The sequence below is a fragment of the Lissotriton vulgaris genome, chromosome 12 (assembly GCF_964263255.1).
Source record: "Lissotriton vulgaris chromosome 12, aLisVul1.2, whole genome shotgun sequence".
In the NCBI taxonomy this organism is placed as follows: Eukaryota; Metazoa; Chordata; class Amphibia; order Caudata; family Salamandridae; genus Lissotriton; species Lissotriton vulgaris.
In genome coordinates this window covers 749171128-749193756 of record NC_141700.1, presented here as the reverse complement: position 1 = coordinate 749193756, position 22629 = coordinate 749171128, and the positions used below count along the sequence as shown (strand labels likewise).

The window sequence follows — 22629 nt, the reverse complement described above, 5'->3', positions numbered from 1 at the left end:
AAAACCTGGAACTCACTTCCCACTCACCTTCGCCTCACTCAGAACCACCTAGCATTCAGAAAGCAACTTAAAACTTGGATATTCGACAAGTAATTCCCCACCCTTCCTCAAGCGCCTTGAGACCCTCTGGGTATGTAGCGCGCTATATAAATTTTGACTTGACTTGACTTTATAATATGTACTCCACGTTCAAACTGCTTTTTCCTAACCAATCACAAACATGCTTTTCCACAAAACAAATGTGCACCGTACTTTCAAAAACAATGTTTTTCATCTCCCAATCAGGTATCGTTTTGTATCTGAAAAAAAACGCGTTCTTTAAACATATCTCTCATTCTACTAAGGAACTGCATGAGCTACAGACATCTTTCCATACCTTCCAGTCATACCTTCAAAATGCTAGCGTGGATCGTAGGACATAGCTATTTTTTCTAGTGCAAGACGTATGCAGAACAGAGACGTATTGATTTAGACCTAGGTTTACAAAATGTCGACATTAAATCGTTTCCACAGAGAGGATTGAAGTGGCACCAATTGTTGCCTTTGGCTACAACCTGTTTGCATCTCCAACACCCTGACCTCATGATTGTGCGCTGTGGTGGAAACCACCTAGGCACATTGACTGGGGTAGGTTTGGAAATACTTATGAAGGACACCTTTGAACAATTGATGTTACTTTTGCCTCAAACTGTCTTCGTATATTCCAATATATGCCAAAGACAGAAGTGGAAATGGTCAAGACAATTTTGTCCTCAGATTGAAAAATGTAGGAAAACAGTCAACAAAGCTGTGTCTGCATACCTCAGAGACCACAAAATGGGTTCCACCTGCAACAACAACATACGTTTTGATATGGCTGATATCTCCAGAAGTGATGGAGTACACTTCACAGATCAGGGAAATCGAGTTTTCCTGAATAACTTGAAGCTGTGCATCTGCACTTATATGTAGCTCCAACTAATGAACACAAGGGCTCTTTTTAGAGACACCCTATAACTTACAACTTAGGCCCGCTATTTTAGGGCCAGGTAACAGCAACTCCAGGACCCTCATCAAAACTTGTTCTCCACACAGCTGTGCTACAGCGGCCACACTATCTCACTTTGCAACACAGAGCTCTTGCTTTGATCACCGACTCTACACACCCATAGGGGTGAGTAGTTTGCGCTTTACAAAGACTGTATTGATTTATCTTACGCACTCCCTATACAACACTACCTAAGCACCATATACAAGTTGGACAGGTGTGGCACAGCACCCAGAGCACATGACTTCACAGCATAGCACACACAGTTGAGTCTCACGGTTTCATCCCCGAGTCCAGCAGCAGCTCAATTTAACAGCATGACACTCTATACAATACCTCACTTAATATCCGTACCCCGCACTTTCAGACCGATAGGGGACAGTAGTTGAGCGACTTTACCCCGAGTCCGTCAGCAGCTCAGCTTACGCCCCCAGCGACATCAGACCCATCCATAGGAGTGAGTAGTTTCCACTTCACAAATACTGAATTAATTTGATACGCGCAAGTTTACCTTCGCACTCCCTGTATAACACCCACTAAGCACCATACACAAGTTACAATGTTTGAAACAAAAGTTCATCCGAGTAGGTATAACTACATGCACACACTACTTCAACAGATGTGGCACAGCGGCCAGAGCATATGACTTCACAGCATATGACACACAGTTTGGTCTCATGTTTTCATCCCTGAGTCCGCCAGCAGCTCAGCTTAGCACCATGAGACTCTAGACAATACCTCACATATTTTCCGTACCCCAGGACTTTCAGACCAGTACGGGTCAGTAGTAAGCATGGGCGGAAAATCCGTTTCGCTCGCGGATTTTGCGGATTTTCGGGAAATTCGCAATCCGCGAGATTCGCGAATCTCCCGCAAAATCCGCAAATCCGCGAGCAGCGGATTTTGCTCGCACTGCTCGCACTGTTCGCGTGAGTTCGCGGCTTCCCAGTACAACTTCGCGCCCCGCGAATAAGTGCTAAATTGCAGAAATACGATCTTAGCAAAACTGAAACTACTTACCAGGTTCAAAAGTTCAGGCTCATCATTAGTAGCCATTTCCTGTAGTGCTTCCTGAGGGGCCCCTCCAGAGTTCAGTTGCCAGTTGCAACTATTATGTGACCCTGCTCTGAACCTCAGAATAGTTACACATATGCCACAAAGGTCCTGAATTACAGCTAAGGGAGACAAGCAGGAGCCAGGCTGGAAGTTAAAATCCATTAATCAGCCCCTAATTCATTATTGTCAGTTGGGGCAGGGCAGGTGTTGTAACTAATTTTGCAACAATGAAAGCACTTAGCAAGTGCAAAAGATCACTAATCAGGGCGCACTAAGGAAGCAGGTGCCAGCTAAAAAAATATTCTGTGACACATTAATCAGCCCCAAATTAATTCAGGTCACTTGAGGCAGGGAAGGTGTGCTTTGCTTTGCCGAAAATAATGTACACTGGACAACCAGAGGGTGTGGTGATGAAACAGAGGGTGGCATGGGTGGGCCAGAGGGTGGCATGAGTAGTCAGAGAGTGGCAGTGGTGACAGAGAGTGGCAGTGATGAAGAAGAGTGTCCCAAACAGGCTGGACACGTAGAAACAACAAGTTCGCAAAACTTGCGACCCGACAGGTAAGTTCGCAAATTGCGAAAATGTAAAAACCCTCGCGAACTGGCAGAAACACGGGCGAACACAAAAAAAAAAAATCCGCAAATTCGCGGGAATTCGCGGATTTTGCGGATTGCGAGTTCGCAAATCCGCAAAATTCGCGAACGCGAGATTCGCAAAATTCGCCCATGCTTAGTCAGTAGTTCATCCTAGTAGGTTTAAACACATGCTGACTCTACTTCCACACGTTTAGTGCAGCGGCCACGGCACATGACTTCATAGCATAAGACACACAATTCGGGCTCAAGCTTTTATCCCCGACTCCTGCACCAGTTCACCTTATCAGCATCAGACTCTGGGCAATACCTCACTTAATTTCCATTGCCCAGCACTTTCAGACCGGTAGGTATGAGTAGTTAGCTTCGCACCCCCTGTATAGTACACCCTCAACACCCCACAGAGGTTACAGTGCTCCTACCCAACTCTTTCCTACTTTTTTCACCCTTTTTTCCCCTTACTCGCTTCAACGGAATCAGAAAATGGCGGCCAACACTTCATAGTTGCACGAGATTCTAGACAATACCTCACATATTTTCCGTACCCCAGGAATTTCAGACCAGTACGGTTCAGTAGTTCATCCTAGTAGGTATAAACACATGCTGACACTACTTCCACAGCCGGGTCAGGGCACATGACTTCACAGCATAAGACACACAGTTTAGGCTCACGCTTTAATCCCCGTGTCCCGCACCAGCTCACCTTAGCATCATCACACTCTAGGCAATACCTCACTTAATTTCCATAGCCCACCACTGGTAGGGGTGAATACTTTGCTTCGCACCCCCTCTATAGCACACCGTAAACACCCCACAGAGGCTACAGTGCTCCCATCCTCCTCTTTCCCACTTTTTTGGCCCTTTTCTCCCCTTACTCGCTTCAACTGAATCACAAAATGGTGGCCAACACTTCCTAGTTGCAACCGCTCGCAGTGCTCGCGGCCAATCAGCAGCAAGCTTGTGCTCGTAACGCCTCAGCCAATCAGAAGGCAGAATTCCCAAATATCGTTATCTGTAGATTTAGATATTTCTCAAAAACTACTAAACCGATTTACACCAAAGAAACAAAGGTGTGTTGACCCATCCCCCTGCCTAATCTGGTGTAATTCCGTTCACCCGTTCGACCTGTAGCCTTGTCTAAAGTTTCATATGGAAATTAACATGGAGAAAACACGTTTTGGGACCCCTTTTTATCTCTGCCCCCCCTTGACGAATCACCCCCAAACTTTCATCATGGGAGCTGATATCAACAAGGAATTAGTTTGATAAAATTCATGAAGATTCAACAAACTACGCCAAATTTATAAGGAAAACAAAAAATGTTCTTCCTAGGGAAACTTGGTCCTAACTATAACTACCTACTGGCGACCGCCAGTAGGTAATATGTATACATATCAAAACAGTACCCTTTCAGGCTTAGAGTGCTGAATAAATTATGCAAAATAGAAAGCAGACAACTCATGGTATTTCCCAAATTTAGGTGGAGAGCAGCATCTATGTAGAGCACCCTGCAGCACCAATTGTGTGATATATATACATATATTCATTTATTTATAAAGTTTTCTATAGCGCGAACATGACCCATAGGGGTATAAGAGCGCTTTACAATACACAGTTATTAAATATTAGATTATTGGGGTAATATAAATACATTCAAAATTTGGCAGTCAATACAAAAGTGGTAGACAGTGGTATATGGATAGCATAGGTGGCTAGTAGTCATTAACGAACCAAAGTCTTAGGATGTGAATTTGTTCATTAGAAGCATGTTTACTTCTTTTTTGAAGGAGGTAAAGGAGGAGATTCTGCATACATCTGGAGGTAGGGAGTTCCAAATCTTCTGTGCGATCCCTGAGAATGGTCTGCAACCAGTTCTCTTTTTATGGAAGGATTGTGGTTAGAGTAGTAGTGAACTCGCACTTCGCAATTGTCTGCAACCTCCCGACTGCTTTAGCTTTTGTGCTTAGTAACTGGGGGGATTGGTATGCAGGGCTTTATGGGTCATGCAGGAGATCTTTAGTTGTATTCTTGCCTCATAGGGTTACCTTTTTAGAACTTTCAAGGTCGGAGAAATGTGGTTATTTTTTTGAGTTCCTGAGACCAGTCTGGCCGCAGCGTTAAGAGATACCCTCAGTGGGGCCAGCTTGTATTTGGGAAGACCGCATAGAGTGGTGCTTCCATAGTCCAATCTTGGTAACACTTGGGCTTGCACTGCCATTTTTAAGTCGGTCTGTGGGAGGAAGGGTTTAAGTTTCCTTAGGATACTCATCTGATGATTAGCTCCCTTGGTGGCATTATTGGTTTACACCTGCATATTCAAGTGTTTGTCTAGGGTGACTCCCAAGGATTTCGCTGAGTCAATTATGTGGTGAGCACAGTCAAAGGAAGTTAGATGCTTCAGCCATAAGTCTATCTTGGCTGTGTGATGGGGCAGATGAGAAGGAATTACATTTTTTGGGTGTTAAGCATGAGGTGGTTGCCAGTGAGCCAACTTTGAGTATGAAGTAATCTGGTGAGGGGATTTTCATATATAGCTGTATGTCGTCCTCATACAGGTAATATAAAAGGTTTGCAGAGTTTAGTGCTTTTGCCAGAGGTTCCATGAGTAGATTAAAATGAATGGGTGAAACTGCTGAGCCCTGTGGAACCCCTATGGTGACCATGGAGGGTTGAGAAATTGATTGCTTCATCTTGATGTTTTAGTTTCTGTTATTTAGGAAGGAGTTGAACCATTGTAGCCCTGGGCCAGTTAGGCCCATCTTTTGTTCCAGTAGGGACAATAGGTTGTCGTGCTTAACCATATTGAAAGCGGAATATAATCATGTTTATTATTTAGATATGAAATATTGTTATCTTTTTTTAATTAAAAAAATAACGTGATAATACATGTTATTTAAAATGATTACATTAATTTTAATCAACTCTATACATCAAGTTTAATCATTAGTAATGCCTCTTCCCCGTTAACCCTGCCAATTTCTTATCATTCAGTCATAAAATCAGTTGAATAAATTATCACAATTTAAAGAAGGTATGTGTGTGCAATAGTGATAGAACCTATTACAGACTCTGGGGAGCTAACTCTAATTATCTGCTTGTCATCTCCTAAGCCACCAGTTAATGTCACGACCCCAGTTTGTTCAGTGAACACATGCTCACTTGAGCTTTAACAACCATCCAAGATCTCATGCTATTAAACACAATTACCACCATCCTCTGTGGACCCTCCAGTCCTTCCCTTGGCAGCACTGAAGGGTATTAAAGAGAGTACGAAAACTTTATAGAGAAACAAAATACCACTGTGAGGCAGATCAGCTACACAGTTTTAGGAAAAAGATTTTTTAGACTGCAGACTTTTTTATATTGTGACAGTTTTGTATGGATTTTTGCAGCTTCTATATGACATCCCCTCACTGAAGAAAATATCCCTTTCTGCAAATAATTGATAAACTCACTTGAACTCTCATATAAAGACACTCAATCTAATACTAACACACGCAAGCACACGTTCCCCCCACACACACGCCCACACGCACACACACCCACACACACACATGCAAAGAAATTCACTATCATACTTTCTATAATAACATATATTTCTGTTCACTTGTATAGTACATTGCCTCTCTTTTGGTAATACAATTACATGAGAATTATCATGAGATTTATGTGATGATGCAATACCGTAAAATGAGCAGACACATGATCATAGCAAGATGCATAACTAGTACTCTCACGTTTAATGCCAAAAACACACTTCAATTGAACAGTGTTTTTAGATCACAAATTCATCAATACAATGGGCAAGACATTTCTTCCCACAAGCAGAGATATGACATTGATGGCCTTCACCAACAATCTTCTGGGCATTCGCACAGTCATATACCTCCTCTTGTGCTGCTTGATGCCAGTGTCTGTTGCCCACGGCATGGTGCCCAGGTGCCAGCTCAAGAGAGACAATGCGAGTGGATTTTCAAGAAATGGAGACATCTTGATCGCTGGGATTTTCCGTGTTCACTTTTCTGTGGTGCAGAAAGAGATCACCTTCCAAGAAGAACCTGAGCCAGCCCGGTGCCAGATGTAAGTCCATAACTTCTCACTAGTGAACAAAGTGTTTGCATACTTGTTTCAACTTAACACCAGAAGCCCTAAAGCTGTGTTCTGATGAATAACAACAGTGATAGTAGCAATGTAGTAGCAATGTAAAATGGTGGTTCAGGGACCTAGTACTGTGTTTGGTCAGCTGTCTTTGAATGTAAAACAGTACTATTGACGACTGACATGAGTCCTCAGCCACAATAGTCCCTAGTTACCAAGGGCTAGATGTAGGTAAATGGCATTTACCGATTCGTAAATACCGAATTTTACCGATTCGGTATTTACAACTCGGTAAATGCTATGTATTTTTATCGAATTAATTACCGAATCAGTAACATTCGGTAATTACCGAATCGGTATTTACTGATTAGGTAAATGCCATTGGTTCCTATGGGCGTTGAGGCCCATAGGAACCAATGGCAATTACCGAATCGGTAAATACTGATTCGGTAAAATTACAGATTTGACAAGGGGGACAGGGTGTCACTTTGACACCCTGTTGCACCCCTGATTCAGGCTTGTGTGCCATGTGACACACATACATGCCCTTAGGGCATGTATTTGTGCCACATGGCACAGGTGTACATGCACAGATGTGCCTGTACACAGGAATTCGTTATTTACCATCAAATTGTATTTGATGGTAAATAACGAATTCTTAAGGGCCTGTGGCACTGTTTTCAGTGCCACCTACATCCCATATTACCGATTCAGTAAATTTACCGATTCGGTAATTTACCGAATCAGTAAATTTACCGATTCGCTAAATTTACAGAATCAGTAATATTTAGGCCCCCTACATCTGAAACTACAAATACCGGTCGGTAACGGCTGAAATCGGCCATTACCGACCGGTATCTGGCCACCTACATCTGGCCCAAAGTTTGCTAATGTGATAGTCACCTAGAACGGCACATATATTAAATCTAAAACTAAACATGCATATTGATTCCTTGGTATGGTTTCTCATGTAATAGTTACTTTTTCATGTTGAGGTGTGATCCTCTATCATGTTGTATGTTGTTGCTTTTTGAATATTCCACTTTCTAAAATGTAATATTTATTTTTCTCTAAAGCAACTTAAATAAAGCTAAGAAAACACCCATGTCTTAAGAAGGTTCACTACAGTTGTATTGTACGGGTGTATATTCCATTACTGGTCAGTGCCATTACAATTTATGGGACTACTTCTTTGTTCATAAAACCCAAAATTGAAACTAGAAAATTCAGCATTTCTTGAACAGTGCACTTCTGCAAAAATACTCAATCTGCTTTGGTCAGTATGTTTACAATTATGTGAAACCATCATTTTTCCTGCAGGCAGTTAGCACAAAACTGTGAGAATGTTTGTTAAAGGCAGGAGCAGTGTTTTTCCCAAGTTGGTGCCTTATTCACATTGTCTCTTGTATGCTGGGTCAGTATGCATTCTGCTGGAATGCTGTAGAGATGTGTGAAATCCATAAACGCTGGGGAAACCAGGGGTTATGTAGGTCTTTCTATTCAGTGTACCTATATAAGCTCCTAATCAGCTAAACTGATAATAACTTAACTAGGCAACATTACTATCACCAGTCCGTGTAGGAGGCTGCCACAGCAAGCACGGCTCCAACAATATGTATCGTTTGATTGCAGGCTATTGTGTAAGAAAAGCAACACAAAACTAGAAAGGCCAGTGATACCTTTATCATGCAAACACCTATGCAATATCGCGTGTTGCTTGCAGTCTACTGGCTAGTGTTCGAAATAAAACAATTCTCTCCAAATGCTGGCTTTAGTAGCTAAATACAGGTAGTCAAAGCTCACTGAATAGTAAAACGTTTGATTCTGCTCCAGCCCCTTAGAGGGCAGTCTTCAGAATGCAGCTCTACAGCCATTCTCCAGATGCTGTCAAACATCCAGTCACCCCTGCTGCAGGTGTCATTATTCTATGACTGGGGGTGAGTGTCTAAAAGTTTCAGCGCTCCACCCATCATCTCTGTAGTAAATGTCCTCTCTAATGTTCTTCACTAGATAGACTGTACTATGTCATCTGTGACATAATGGAATGCCTGGGTGACTCTCTGGGTCACAGTGTCTCTCTCTACCTGGCTGTTGCAGTTGGTTAACTCAGGCTGAGCTGCTAACAGCTAGCTCCTGGTGGGGTCTTACTTCTGTACCTAATATCTTGGAAGGAACTTACAATAAAGGAACTTATCTCTACAGTGGACTCTGCATTTTCCTTTACTACAATCTCCTTGTGTTTGTCTTTATTTACTAGACATAGCTGAAGAATAACGTTAAGTATGATAGCCATTGTGAACTGCCCGGGGCACATAACATAGAGACAGTATTTTTTAATAGTATCTTATCACCCTGTCAGATCTTCCTCGTCGCCATGTTGTATAGCATGCAGTGATTAAAATGCGAGGCACTGTGGATAAGGAGATTACCAGTGAATGTATTTCTTGAGTTGTAGGCTAATGGGCATTTTGTCATCCATTCTCCTGGCAAAAGAGAAATATTAAATATTAAACATTGGGAGATGGCACCAGAGGTGGGAGCCTAATATTCACTCATGTAGAACCTGCCCTACTTTCAGAAAGAACGTTTTGTTCTCAGCTAATCTCAAGGGGACGTTGAGTAGAGCAGGAGGAACCAGATCTAAACAGCTCTGCAATAAATTAGCAAATTGTGTTGAAACTTCAGGTGCCCAAAGTGGAAAGACTCATGGCACTTAATGGTATAGGTGAAAAAACTGTAGGTTTGTTTTGGGTAAAATTTGTTTTGTAGTAAATGTACCTTTAAAGTTACCTGATGATTCAAATGCTCATAAAAGCCTCGCTAGAGCGGAGAGCATAGGCCCTCGACGTAGGAATTGGGGGTGAAGCACCCCCAAAGAAACCATGCTGGATTCCAAAAGCTGAATGAGTCCTTCACATTTTGTTTTTATCTTGTTACATCTGTTGTGTGTCAAATGTAAGTTTATGTCGTCTGAGAAATTGCCTCTGTTTCTTTAACTTGGAGATTCGTTTTTACTTATATTTTCTTCTTTTCTTTCTCTGACTACAAAGTGGGAGGATTTTGTAAAGTGAACAATGTGACAATCTTGCTGGCATCGTGGGAGTGTAAAAGGAAAATCAATAGCATGTTAATTTCACAACAACATTCAAATACCTGTAAATGAACTGCACAAATATTTCCAAATACATCAGTCATTAGGAAAGCACACATGCGGCAAATTTTTTATGTCTCTGAATGTGATGGAAACAAAGATGTTGATAGGATCTCAACAAAATCAAGACACTTTTCAGGGTGATGCAAAAATTATAATTATTTGTTGAAAACTCTATTCCCACATATTGTTTGTGCACTGTATAGCTTTATCAGTAAAACTGCAAGTCTGTGACAATATAGTGGTCATTGCAATAAAAAATTTGGTTTCGGTAAACAACAGTGCACACTATGCTTTAGTAATATATTTGCGATTCTGAGCTCTTAAATGCACTACGCGCTACACATTATATTCGTATCACTCTCCTGCAGAATTGAAGTGGCTCATTTGCTGCACTTGTTCTTTGTGTGAAATTTGGATTGTTCACAATACCCTAACGCTGCTCCAATTTAGAAAATAGTTGAAGACATTCTTTTTCAAAGAACACTAGATCACAATGCATTCACCATCCACAACAGAGATACCTCTTGTATCACTCTTTGACTCTGTTCAGTGCTTCCATACCTTTGTGCTAGGTTTGCACTATGGAAATGCCTATACATAGATACATAAATGCAAATAATGCAGTAAAATGAAACAGTAATAGGGTCATTCTATATCTAGTCTCTGTCATATTGTACAAATAGCAATAACATGTTTAAAATAGCACATATCTGGAGGCATACTGAACAGTGAGCTAAAGCATAGAGCACAAGAGCATTCTGGTGATTTAAGGCCTATAAAATCAGAGTTACAATCCGGGGGAAGTTGAGCACCAAAGGGGTAAATCTGAGTTTTGTGTGAAAATTATATATGTAGATGCTGATGATAGGATCGCACCGGAAAATCTAATGTGATACGATGTAGGTTGGATGCATGGAAGTTAATCAGATGTATAACCATAATCTTCTATGGGACTTTTCTCTAATTGCAGTCAAATGGTGTCTCAGTCACCAATAATTGGCTATCTATGGAGGTCTACTGAGGTCTCCGACTTCTGTTTAAAGGTCTGGACTTTCAGCTTTCAACCAGCATAGTAGGTGTTAGACCTGACAGTCTTTAGTGTGGACTTCCCCCACATTTTATCCTTCTCCCCTCCTGTTGGCTGAAATTAGGTTTTGTTGGCTTTATGATGCTGGGCCCTTTACCACAACTAACAAGTGTAAAGTGACTGTGCTCACTCTTTAAAACATAGTAGAATTGGCCAACTCCTGATTGGCACATTTAATTTACGTGTACATCCCTAGTAAAGTGGTACAACATGTAACCATGGCCTCTATGTTTAGTGCTGCTAGTGTTGCACGTATTGTGCCATCCATTTACGTAGCCCTTTAAAACTTGTCTCAGGCCTGCCATTGCAGTCTTTGATCAGTTTTAAAATGCCATTTCAACCTGGCAAAATAAACCTTTTGCCAAGTCTAAACCTTCCTTATTAATTCATAATCACCAATAAGGTATGCCCTAAACAGCCTATAGGGCAGTGTGCATTATATTAAAACAGTGTAAAATGTACTTTTAAGTTTTTTATGTCCAGGTAGTAAAACACTCTTAAATTAGTTTTTCACTAATGCAAGTCCTACCTTTTCCATAAGATAACTTTGGGTAACTTCTTAACACTTGATTAGAGCTAGTCTTTGATTAGGAACAGATAGAACTGTCCGCTGTCCTCTTCTGTGAGCTACAGGGACATACCAAGTTCCAGATACCTTGAACCCTGATGCTAAATGTGCTTCTCCTGCCAAAACATATGACTTAAAAATATGCCAACAAAAAGTTGCCTGAGAACTGACAGAAGACCTGGACCTACCTGCTTGACGATCTGCAAAAGGTGCATCCAGTTGCCCTGACTTTGTGGTAGCTCCCTCTACTTTCTTCTCTGTAGCAGCAAATCCTGTTCAGCTGAACCTCTTCACAAAGGTATCTCACTTTGTGGATCCCTTGTCTGCTACAGCCTGCAGCCGAGACCTGATGGAGGTTTATGACTTCCAGTGTATACTTTTATGGTTTTTGATATGAACCGAATAAAGTACTTTTGACTGACTGACTGACTGACTGACTGACTTCCAGTAAAAATGTGACAAAGTCTGAGCGCAGAAATCATCAACACAATTTCGTGGAGTGGCTCCCTGACAATGATGTATCCTCCATGGACACCAACAGCTGCCTTGCCCTTCTGAGCTTTAACTTCTCTGGAACTTCTCTTCAAAATGTATTTTAAGTCTGAAGGTGAGCCGAGATCCAGCCCAATCCACCATCTATATTCGAACCTCCCTCAATTACAGTCGGCCATAACTTTTGACTTTGGCCTAGGCTTGCGTGACTAGATGCCAGTGATTAGTGCTTTGATCTTTTATGTGCTTGTTTTCTCTAAAAGCTTTAAAAACTCATAACACCGGTTCCCGAGGCTGGATTCAATTTGTTTGGAGTCATTTTATTTATAATTTATTTGTATATTTTCCTAAATTGGCTTGGGATTTTTCTTGTGCTTTGTTTTTACTTTATCACTGTTCATGTGCTCCATAAATACTTACTACAATGTCTTTCAGTTAAGCATGACTGCTTTTGTGCCAAGCTATCACATGGTTAATCACAGGTTAGATTAGTGAGTTTTGTGGTTCACCTTGACAAGGGTTGTGTGGTTGTTACTTGAGTAGAGTTTCACCCCTCCAACCAATGACCCGGTTTCTTACACCGGCCCACGCACATGCAAAACAGGCAGAGCCTGCAATGGTGCATAATTTGTTGCCGGACTGGTTCTCTACATGTCGTTGACTCGGGTCAGCTCATGCCACACTGACTCCTCAGGGAGTGGCCTTGAGGCAAGGCACCTTGATCACTCACAAAGGCAGTCACTGAAAACAGCTATGGGTATCTCACCATCCAGGATACCTGTGCTGTGAGGCACCACTCTGAAGCCAGCACTTTGGGTGCTGATGCTGAAGATAATTATCCGATACAAAGGAACTGTGGTATGGGAGCCCTCTGCTTACATATCTGCTTGATGGTCTCCTTGGCCATTCCCAAAACTGCTTCACTAAAAAGATGGCTCCAGAAGGTGCTACATTCTGTTGTAAGAAAAATGGCCCCAGTGAAATAGAGAATCATGAATGAATCAGCATGACAAGTTAGCAATTAGAGTAATCAGTGAGAGCAAGTTTTTTTGGTTGGGAAAATAAATCTGATAGCTCCTTTTGCCTTCAATAAATTTAAGAAAAATATCGAGTACATCTCTGTATAATGTTGAAGCAGAAGAAACAGTAATCGTTCCTACCAGCTTACTTTGCTCTATAATATATATTGATATTATAGCATCGCTGATAATGGACAAAGGCGCAGTGGCTGGCAAAAGCCATGCCTGCATCGTGTTACCAACATATAACCATCTGAAACATCAGCCATACTTACAAGACTGTTTTAGGGATCACTACAAGAGGAAACTAAGCCTTCTGAGGCTCGGTTGGTTCTCGAGCAAAGACCTTACCCCCAAATGGCTGCGGACTTGGCCAACTTCAAACTGTTGCCTTTGCGGCAAGGGTGTAGATTCATTATTGCACTTATTATGCATATGCCCGGCACTCCAAAATTTAAGGAAGACGCTCTTGTTACCACTCCTAAGAGAAGCGCAAGTAAGAACCTGCAGGGCGGCTGTCATAAAATGCCTTAGCGGGTCTTGGATACAACTTTCCTGCAAAACTATAAAATTCTTGGCCCACGCTACCCAAGAGTTGGACAACAAGGAAACAATTAAAGACGACCTGTGCCAATTGGTCTCCCCAAGGCTGATCCCGGACTCCCCCTCAATCTCCTAATGGATACCCTTAATTTTCACTTTTCCAGCAAAAAAAAAAACTTCATTCTGAGTTAACACTGTGTTATTTCCATCAAGTTCTGAGTTAACAATGTATTATTTCCATCAAGTTACACTTAACCCCCAAGCACTGTACCACCGCTTAGAACACCCTTTTGTTGTCTGGCAGCTGTAATGAGATAGTTATCCCCCTGCCCAGCTCCATTTGTGTTTTTTTTTACTTTACACAGTAACTGCACATTTGAGCAATTTGCTAAGCTTTGTGTTATTTTAACGTATAATCTTTTTATGCAATTTTATGTTGCTTTTATGCTGATTCAAAGATGTAAAGCTTTATCCCATGGTGGTAAGATCCACCCTTTTATGATTTTCACAAAATTAAATAAAGTATTACTTATATTGATATTATAGACATGGCTACGGAATTGGAGCTAGAAATTATTTCAACAATGTCCATTTCTTTAGTATTTTGGCATTTCATAACCGCTCAATGTATAACGTGCTAGTAAACTCTGCATATTTCAGGTTTGGACTACAGAATTACCAGATGGTGCAGGCTATGCTGTTTGCCATTGAAGAGATTAACAACAACCCAACACTTTTACCCAATATTACCCTGGGATTCCAGATCTATGACACTTGTACGATGCTCCAGCGATCACTGAAGGGGACTCTATGGATTCTATCAGGACTTGAGGAGCCGATTCCAAACTTTCGGTGCCAGAGGAGTTTGCCACCAGCAGTTATCATTGGTGATTCTGGATCCACACACTCAATTAGTATTGCACGCATACTGGGCCTATACAGATATCCACAGGTAAGACATTGACATTATTGCACATCATTTAACCTGATTCATTAAGAAGTGAGGAAAACCATTGTTCAAGATATGATAGTGTTAAAAAAACACATTCAGAGGTCCAGGTTGCTCAAATTTCTAATCCTGGAAGACGTAGAGCAGAGAGATACAAGAAATATATTCTGTTTGTGCTTGTTCCACCCTATAGGTTCTGAAGCAGAAACACTAATTCCATGCAGCATGAAGCAGACAGAGACAAACTCTGCATATTTTGAGTTCTAGAGTAAGCACACAAATGACGTAGCACCCCTGCCTAGTGGAACCATTGAGGGCTTGTCTATTGTACTTTGGTGCATATCTTGTATCACTGCACTAAATGCACTGGCATGTATAATTAGCTACTTCTCTTTATTGATTGTGGTGCTTTGCTCTCACTGTAGTATTTTGAAAGCTGCACATGTTTTATTGATCACTTCTTTTCATGTGACCTAGGCAGTTTGAGAAAAGTCCAGAAAAGACTGTGATTACCCTGGAAAATAGCAGTGGTCCCATATTTTACAATGCATCTCGCTGTTGCATTGTGGTCCTCTGCACTGTGTCGAGAAGTGCATTGCAGGATGTCTTGAGCATGACCTATCTTATCCTGTCAGAATGGTGCTGTGCAACCCCAGGGACATCGCAGTAGATTGTGAGCAACATATAGCTGGTACCCTTAGCAGTGTGGAGGACTCAGACAGCCAGCTAGCCGAGAGGGTCAGTTTGGAGGTGCACGTTGCACCTGGCACCAGCATCCTGCCAAGTACCCAGCAAGGTCCTGGCAAGTTTGAGGCACTCTGGGGCATATTACCAAGCAATAGCGATAATTATCGCTATTGCTTGGTTAGCGGGAAAAAAATATCACCGAGGATTTTTACCGCTGAGATACCTTGATATTATCAAGGTTTATCTCAAAAGCGGTAAAAATCCTGTGAAATGCATGAATATTGCTGAAAAATCAGCGATATTCATGCATTATCATGACAATGCTCTTAGCCATGTTATCCACCTTCCATTGGATAACATGGCTTTAGCAGGAGTTAGCTTTTGGAGATATTCGCGCTTAGCGCGAATATTTCCAAAAGTTGATAATAGGAGTTAGAGATGTTAGCGACTGTTTTCAGCCGCTAACATCTTGGCAAGCCAACTTTGCATGTCATTAGCGATAATTATCGCTGACATGCAAAGTGGGCCCCTAAATGCCCACTATCACCTACAAGCTGTCGCTAACTGGTGTTAGAGACAGCTTGGTAATAGGGCGATAAAATTATCGCCGCATTAGCGGGAAAAAGTCCCGCTAATGCGGCGATAATGCCATTGGTAATATGCCCCTCTGAGCTCTGCTCTGTCCTCTATACGAATCTGGTGAAACTTTCTGACTGAGAAGAGCAATCGTACATCGGAAGCTTGCACGGGGTTCCCAAATAGCAGCAGGGACTTAGTTATCCAACGCAGCTCAGATCAAGATCTGTAAACCTTTATAGTAATCCATTTCAACAATGCAGTCTGAGTCTCTGTTTGCATTGTACCTTTTGATTCTTTGTTTCTGCAGTTTTGTCCCCAAGTAACATGCTACTCTTGTGTAGTGCACATTGTAAACTAAATCACCTCTAAGTGACTGGGTAAGTTGATGTTATGGGCCAGTGATGAAGACAGGGCACAAATGGGAGCTCTGGAGTTGAGTTGGAAAGCAGTGATAGTTTCTCATTGTGGCAGTGGGTGATAAAGGTGGTCAGACTGCATTTTCATCCAGTCCTTGGCCTGTCTGCAGAGACAGTACAGCGATGATCATATATATGTTAATTGTAATAAACATTTTGCATTAAAGTGTGTGAAACTGTTACACAGATGGCGAAAATTGACAGGACAAAGGAAAATAAAATGGTGTGTACTGGTGAGGAGAGAGTGTGGATGGGTGTGTGGTGAAGAACAGGTAATTCAAGGGAGTACCGAAGGAGAGAGTGAAATGACAACGATGAGGAGGAATAAGTTGACGTGATATATATATGAAAGTGAAGATCTCAGAAAGATGTTGGTACAAGGATGTGAGGGGATAACACAGTGAGGGACAAAATTGGAAAGTGGTGTGAAGAGATGAACATTAGAGATTGAGACACTATGAGTACTAATTGCTCTTCCACAAACCTAAGTAATGATTAATTCATAGTGTAATGATTAGAGAATTGATACATTTTCAATTCCAATTATTCAAACAAAATAGTTATCACTCATTTACTACTGACAAGCATTGACAACAGCATAACCAGTCTTTTTCATTGTCTGTTATACAGCTGTTAGTTGTTGTTCATTGTGTTATATGTCTGGAAACAATAACAAACAAGTATTGGCATAGACAATAGGTCTCGCATTTGGGACCTTATAAGTTTATCCATGCATTTGTGACATTGCAAATAACAATGCCTTTTATTTTTGTTTTGAAAACAAATAAAAGGCATTGTCATTTACAATGCCAATAGCATATACTCGCGTAAATGCGAGATCTATTGCTTAATAATATGTACTACTCTTAAGTGCTTAGGGGATAGTGGTCTGGCTCTGTAATATGCCTTGTAAGCCTAAAAATAAAACCCAAATTAATAATGACAGGGTGAGAACACACAGGTGGCTTGGTGTCCTGCTCGAAAACTGTGTGTGTACAAAGTGGGTGGTGATCGGGGAAGGGGTACACACACTGGTATGGCGGTTGGCCCCTCTGTATGCAGATGCTGAACTGGGCACTGCACTCACATGCTGAGGACATGGACTCTTCCACTCTCATCAGTGGGGACATGGAATCTACCACTCTCATCAGCGTGGTGGTAACTGGTCAACGGGCTGAGCAGTGACGCAACTGCAGTGTGTTTTTATCTAGCTTTGCCTGATGCATATGTTACTATTATAGGCTGTGATGGTATGCCATTTGCAGAGCTTGGTAATCTGGAAGGCAGCATCCACCTTACCGGGAGGACAGCTCAAGACCTGCAGATCACAGGAGGTGAAAGCGGCGAGCATTAAATCTGGTATCATAGCGCCAGATCTTTCAGAAAAAAGGTTACTGGACAAATTATCCTCTCTCCTCTCTCTCTGTCTCTTGCACTGTCTCCATGTCAGGTTCCCCAAGACAGTGGCTATTGCGCTTGCCTGAAGGGGAGAGACAGCTGAGTTTTTAGATCACTGGATAGTACATCCTCACAATGTGTGCCAGGGCCAGTAGTATTCCAGGTCTTTCGTGGAACCACAATGGTACATTACAAGAGCGAATAGGGTCTGATTAACAAGACAAATTACACTCAAGATTTATATGACAATACTTTGAAGAGCCAACAAAATTGAGTGCCCGGCACGCACTCATCTACAGCACATAAGATTATTTGTAATTATTAATAACCATCCCAATTTCTTGCAGTGCTTATACCATCCGCCTCTAGAAGCATTGAGTAAGATGCGCGTTTCTCGTGCTAAAAGGAGGCAGCAGGGGGAGGGGTGAGAGGAGGGGGCCAGTGAAAGCGTTTCACTTGCGAGAGCGAGCAGCGCCAGCAGCGATAATTGCTACCATATGGTGCCGCACGCTCCCGCAAGTGGATCACCACACATGCACGTGTTGCCATTGAAGGCAACGGAACGCGTCCACTTTTTGGGCTGAAAAGCCAAAGCGATTGCAAAAGGTCTTTTTGCATTTGCAGTGCATGCAGGCTGCGTAGGCGAGACCTAAAAACTCCCAGAGAGAAACACAAGTACTGGCAATCAGTTTAATTGGCATTTTCTATTTATGCTGCAAACTAGGAGGTTACATTCAAACAGGATGGCTGCAATGACTCAATCCTTCTCCCAGTGTGGGGTTGGTTTGAATAGTTTTCTCAGGTCTGAATTTGGATTCCAGTCTGTTCACTAACTGCAAACTATCTAGACAGTATGTGGTGACCATGTAAACACAGGCAACATAAAAACCTGTAATGTAGGATATTAAGCTACCAAATCCATAGAGAGTGCATGTGACGGTCTTCATCTTGGCATGCTGGGTGTAGGTGACAGTATCTCGAATCACATTCTCCAGAAAGACATCAAGCACACCCCGTATCTTCTTATAGATGAACACATAGATGTGTTTTACTCCTCCACAGGTGGTGAATTAAAGGCTTGATGGTGACCTGAATGCTCATGTTAGAAATGGGGGTCTCTGGTTAGCAGAGGTAAGTACCTTTGTCCAAATCGGAACCCTTGCTTCTAGTCAGAGTAAGGGAGAATCACACTTTAGATAACCCCTTCTCACCCCCTGGATAGTTTTGCACGAGTAGACAGGATTATCCCAAAGGCAATGTGTAAAGTATTTGTACCACAGTAACACAGTGAAAACACCACAACAGGACACCACACCAGTTTGGAAAAATAAAATATCTTTATCTAAACTAAACAAGACCAAAAGAACAACAATCCAACATACAGCTATAAATATGGTTTTAAAAGTTTACAAGAACTTGTAACATAGAAAACTATGGATGCAGGACTTTTTACCAAAGTACCTGTAGATGCGTCAAAGTTCCAAAAGCCAAACAGCTAGAGAGTGGGAAAACAAAGAGATGCAACCCTCCTGAGACCTTGGGGAGGCAATGAGACAGTTCTGTGACATGCAGAGGATGAGTTGGTTGAATCCGGCCTGTATGGGGAGAGATGCGTAAATTCTTCGTGACAGTTCTGGTTCGCAAGTGACGCGTCAGAGAAGTGTGCCAAATATTTACGATACGTGGACATCCAGGATGCATCAGCAATAGATGCAGTGGCATCGAGTGGCGCTGCATTGGTCCTCTTCATCCGCAATCCCTTGATGCGTCGTTCTTAGCAGTTCTTCATGTTTCTTCTTTCTTCCAGCTCCCAAACAGCAGCAACAACCTCCAGAGGCCTAAAACTGGCACAGGCACCACTTGGCAGGCTAGAACTCACAGCAGCAGAGTTCAGGAGAGCTTGGGTGAAGTATTTGTGTCCCTGAGACTTCAGAACAGGAGGCCAGCTCACTTCAGGCCCTTTGAGATCTCTTTTAAGCAGAGGACACAGCACACAGCAAAGTCCTTCTCCTTTCCTTGGCAGAAACAGCAGCTGCAATCCAAACCCAGTCACACAGCAAGGGCAGTACTTCTCCTTAGTCTCTCCAGCTCTTCTCCTTGGTAAAGGTTTCTCTTGAAATCCAGGAATGATCTAAAGTTCAGGGGTTTTAGGTCTAACACTGATACCCCAAAATGTCTTTGTTCTCTTTGTGCAACGGTCTCTGAGCCCAGTTCAAACCAGTTCTGGGGGCACTCTGCAAGGGCACAACAACACCCATTGTCAGTGTGAGCCTTGGTTCCAGACACACCACAGGGGGCGGATCCAGCATTGTGGAAGGCAGGCACAGCCCTATTCAGGTACAGGTGCTACTTCCCCCCGTACTCCAAATGCAGATCAGGCCTATTTAGCCTAGTGCTGACTCATCCAGACTCCTGGAGCCACTGCACCTCCCCAGCCCCTGTCACTCCAAAGCCAGCCAGTCAAACTACAAAAAGGCAGAGGCACTCAGGATGGTTGAACAAGAAAATAGCCACTTTCTAAAAGTGCTATTTCCAAACACAATTTAAAAAGCATCTTACTAAAAGATGTGTTATAAAATCCTCAGTTCAGGGATACCAAACTCAATTTTCCTATCTAATCCCTATGGGAAGATGTGCTTGTAAAATGTTACAAAGCCTTCCCCATTCTGTCCTATGGGGCAAGATAGCCTTTCAATAGTGAAAAACAAAATTGGCAGTATTTCACTATCAGGACATGTTACACACACCAGTACATGCCCTACCTTTCACATACACTGCACCCTGCCCATAAAGGTACCTTGGGCCTACCAAGGGGTGTCCAATGTGTAAGAGGAGCCAAAGGTAGGGCTGAAAATGGGTGCACTTGTCAAGTCAACATGGCAGTTAACAAACTACGTATATGCACTGTGGTGTCAGGCCTGAGACATCTTTTCAGGGCTACTCGTGTGAGTGGCACAACCAGTGCTGCAGGCCCACTAGTTGCATTTGGTTTACCAGCCCTGGCACACTCAGTGCACTTTCTAGGGACCCATTGGTAAATCAAATATGCCAATCATAGATAACCAATCACAAAAGCAATTTACACAGAGAGCATATGCACTTTTGCACAGATCAGCAGTGGTAAAGTGCCCAGAGTCCTATTGGTAACAACCACAAGTCAGGAAAAAAGCCAAGACCATTTCCTCCTTTGCAACATCCAAACATGGTCTTCTCTTGCTCAGAACAAAAACAAGACATTGAAGAGCTGTATACATTAAAACACTGAAACACTTACTATTAGCAGTTACAAAACTGGAGCAGTTGTGTCTTGACCCCACACCTTCTCTCTTACATCTGATGAAATAGAGAATCATGAGAGCCAAATTTTGCAGCAAAAAAGTCTCTTTTAGGGCTTCATGCACACTTTTTGTTAACAAAACAGTTCTGCTGCTGAGAACCTGCACGAGTAACAAAGTGCATAAGAAGAAGAGCGATGTAAGGAGCAACGCTAACTGTGTGTACGTGCTGGTCCTCCAGGATCCTGGCTACTTCTACCTACTACTTGAATAGCACCTTATGTGACGTCATCAGGCGTGCCCTTATGTCTGGCTATTTCCATTTGCAGTAAATAAAGGAAAAGAACAAAGGCATGATAGTGGTATATTCTGAGAACAAGCACGCACAATGTTATCCTTACTCACTGAAATTCAGTGCATCAATAAAAATAGACAGTGCTCATGGCTAATTATTAGTTTCAAATTTCATAAGTAAAATATTTGTATATTGTATTTACTGAATATACAGTCACGTGACAGTCCATCCGTCTGTTTAGACACATTAAATAATGGGGGACTAAAATCATGAGACTTTAAAGAATATTTGGAGAATAAGAATTTTTGAATTATTTGTAGGTAACCAAATCTGCTCTGCATTTATTTGTATGATATGGTATAAATTGTATCAATCTTCTTTGCATTATTGTGCCCTTTTGCAAATCAAAAATCAAAGAATGAAGCAGCTGACTAAAACAGAAATATTTATGTCAGGAATTTATTTTATTTCAACATAAAATACCACACCCCTCTTGGAGAATTATAGCAGCTACTTCACAAATGACTGCATGAATGAAAGTAGGCAATTTTGTTTTTCCTGCCATGCAAGAGAGTATGCAGTATGTGTTCACTGAATGTTAGAGATGGCATTTTTTACAGGGTTATCCCTAAACATTATGCTTCTTCCTCCTTAGTTTTTCCTGTACTGGCGTTGTTGGTTTTAGGACTTTGGACACTTTATCACTGCTAATCAGTGCTAAAGTGGATATGTTCTCCGTAAAATGTGTTATGGATTAGTGTTTTCATGATTGGCCTATTTCATTTATGTGTCTGTCCCTAGCAACGTGCACTGAGTGTGCCTGGGCCTGTGAATCAAATGCTGTTAGTGAGCTGCACCACTGGATTGTGCCACCCACACAAACAGCCCATAAATGTAACTCAGGCCTGCCATTGCAGAGTCTGTGTGCAGTCTGGGACTGCCATGTCGACTTGGCAAGTGTGCCCACTTGCCAGTCCCTAAACCTTCCCTTTTCTACATGTTAGTCACCCCTAAGGTAGGCCCAAGGTACCACTGTGGGCAGGGTGCTTTTTTGTGTGAAAGGTAGGACATGCCCTGGTGGTGTGTGGCATGTCCGGATAGTGAATTACAGCCAATTTTGTTTTTCACTATTGCAAGGCTACCTGTTCCCACAGGCCAGAATGGGCAGTTTGATTATAACATCTTATAATCCTAACTGACCCAGGGAACAAAGTGGAACAACTAGTTTAGTATGCCTGAACTCAGAAAGTTAAAATGCATCTTTTAGTGAGGGTGATTTTTACATTCTGTGTTTGAAAATACCACTTTTAGAAAGTAGGTATTTTCTTGCCTAAGCATCCAGTATGCCTCTGCTAGGTTTGTGTATTCCATGTCTGGTTTCTGATTGGCAGA

At 42.1% G+C, this 22629-nt stretch overlaps 1 protein-coding gene across 1 annotated transcript in view; it reads left to right on the top strand.

The window, feature by feature from the left end:
- Window positions 1-14332: 14332 nt before the first annotated feature.
- LOC147678571 (vomeronasal type-2 receptor 26-like) overlaps window positions 14333-22629 on the top strand; it is a 93726-nt gene continuing 85429 nt past the window's right edge. The window contains exon 1 of the mRNA XM_086945699.1: window positions 14333-14590. Coding sequence (XP_086801825.1) covers window positions 14333-14590 — 258 coding nt within the window. The remainder of the gene's footprint in view (window positions 14591-22629) is intronic.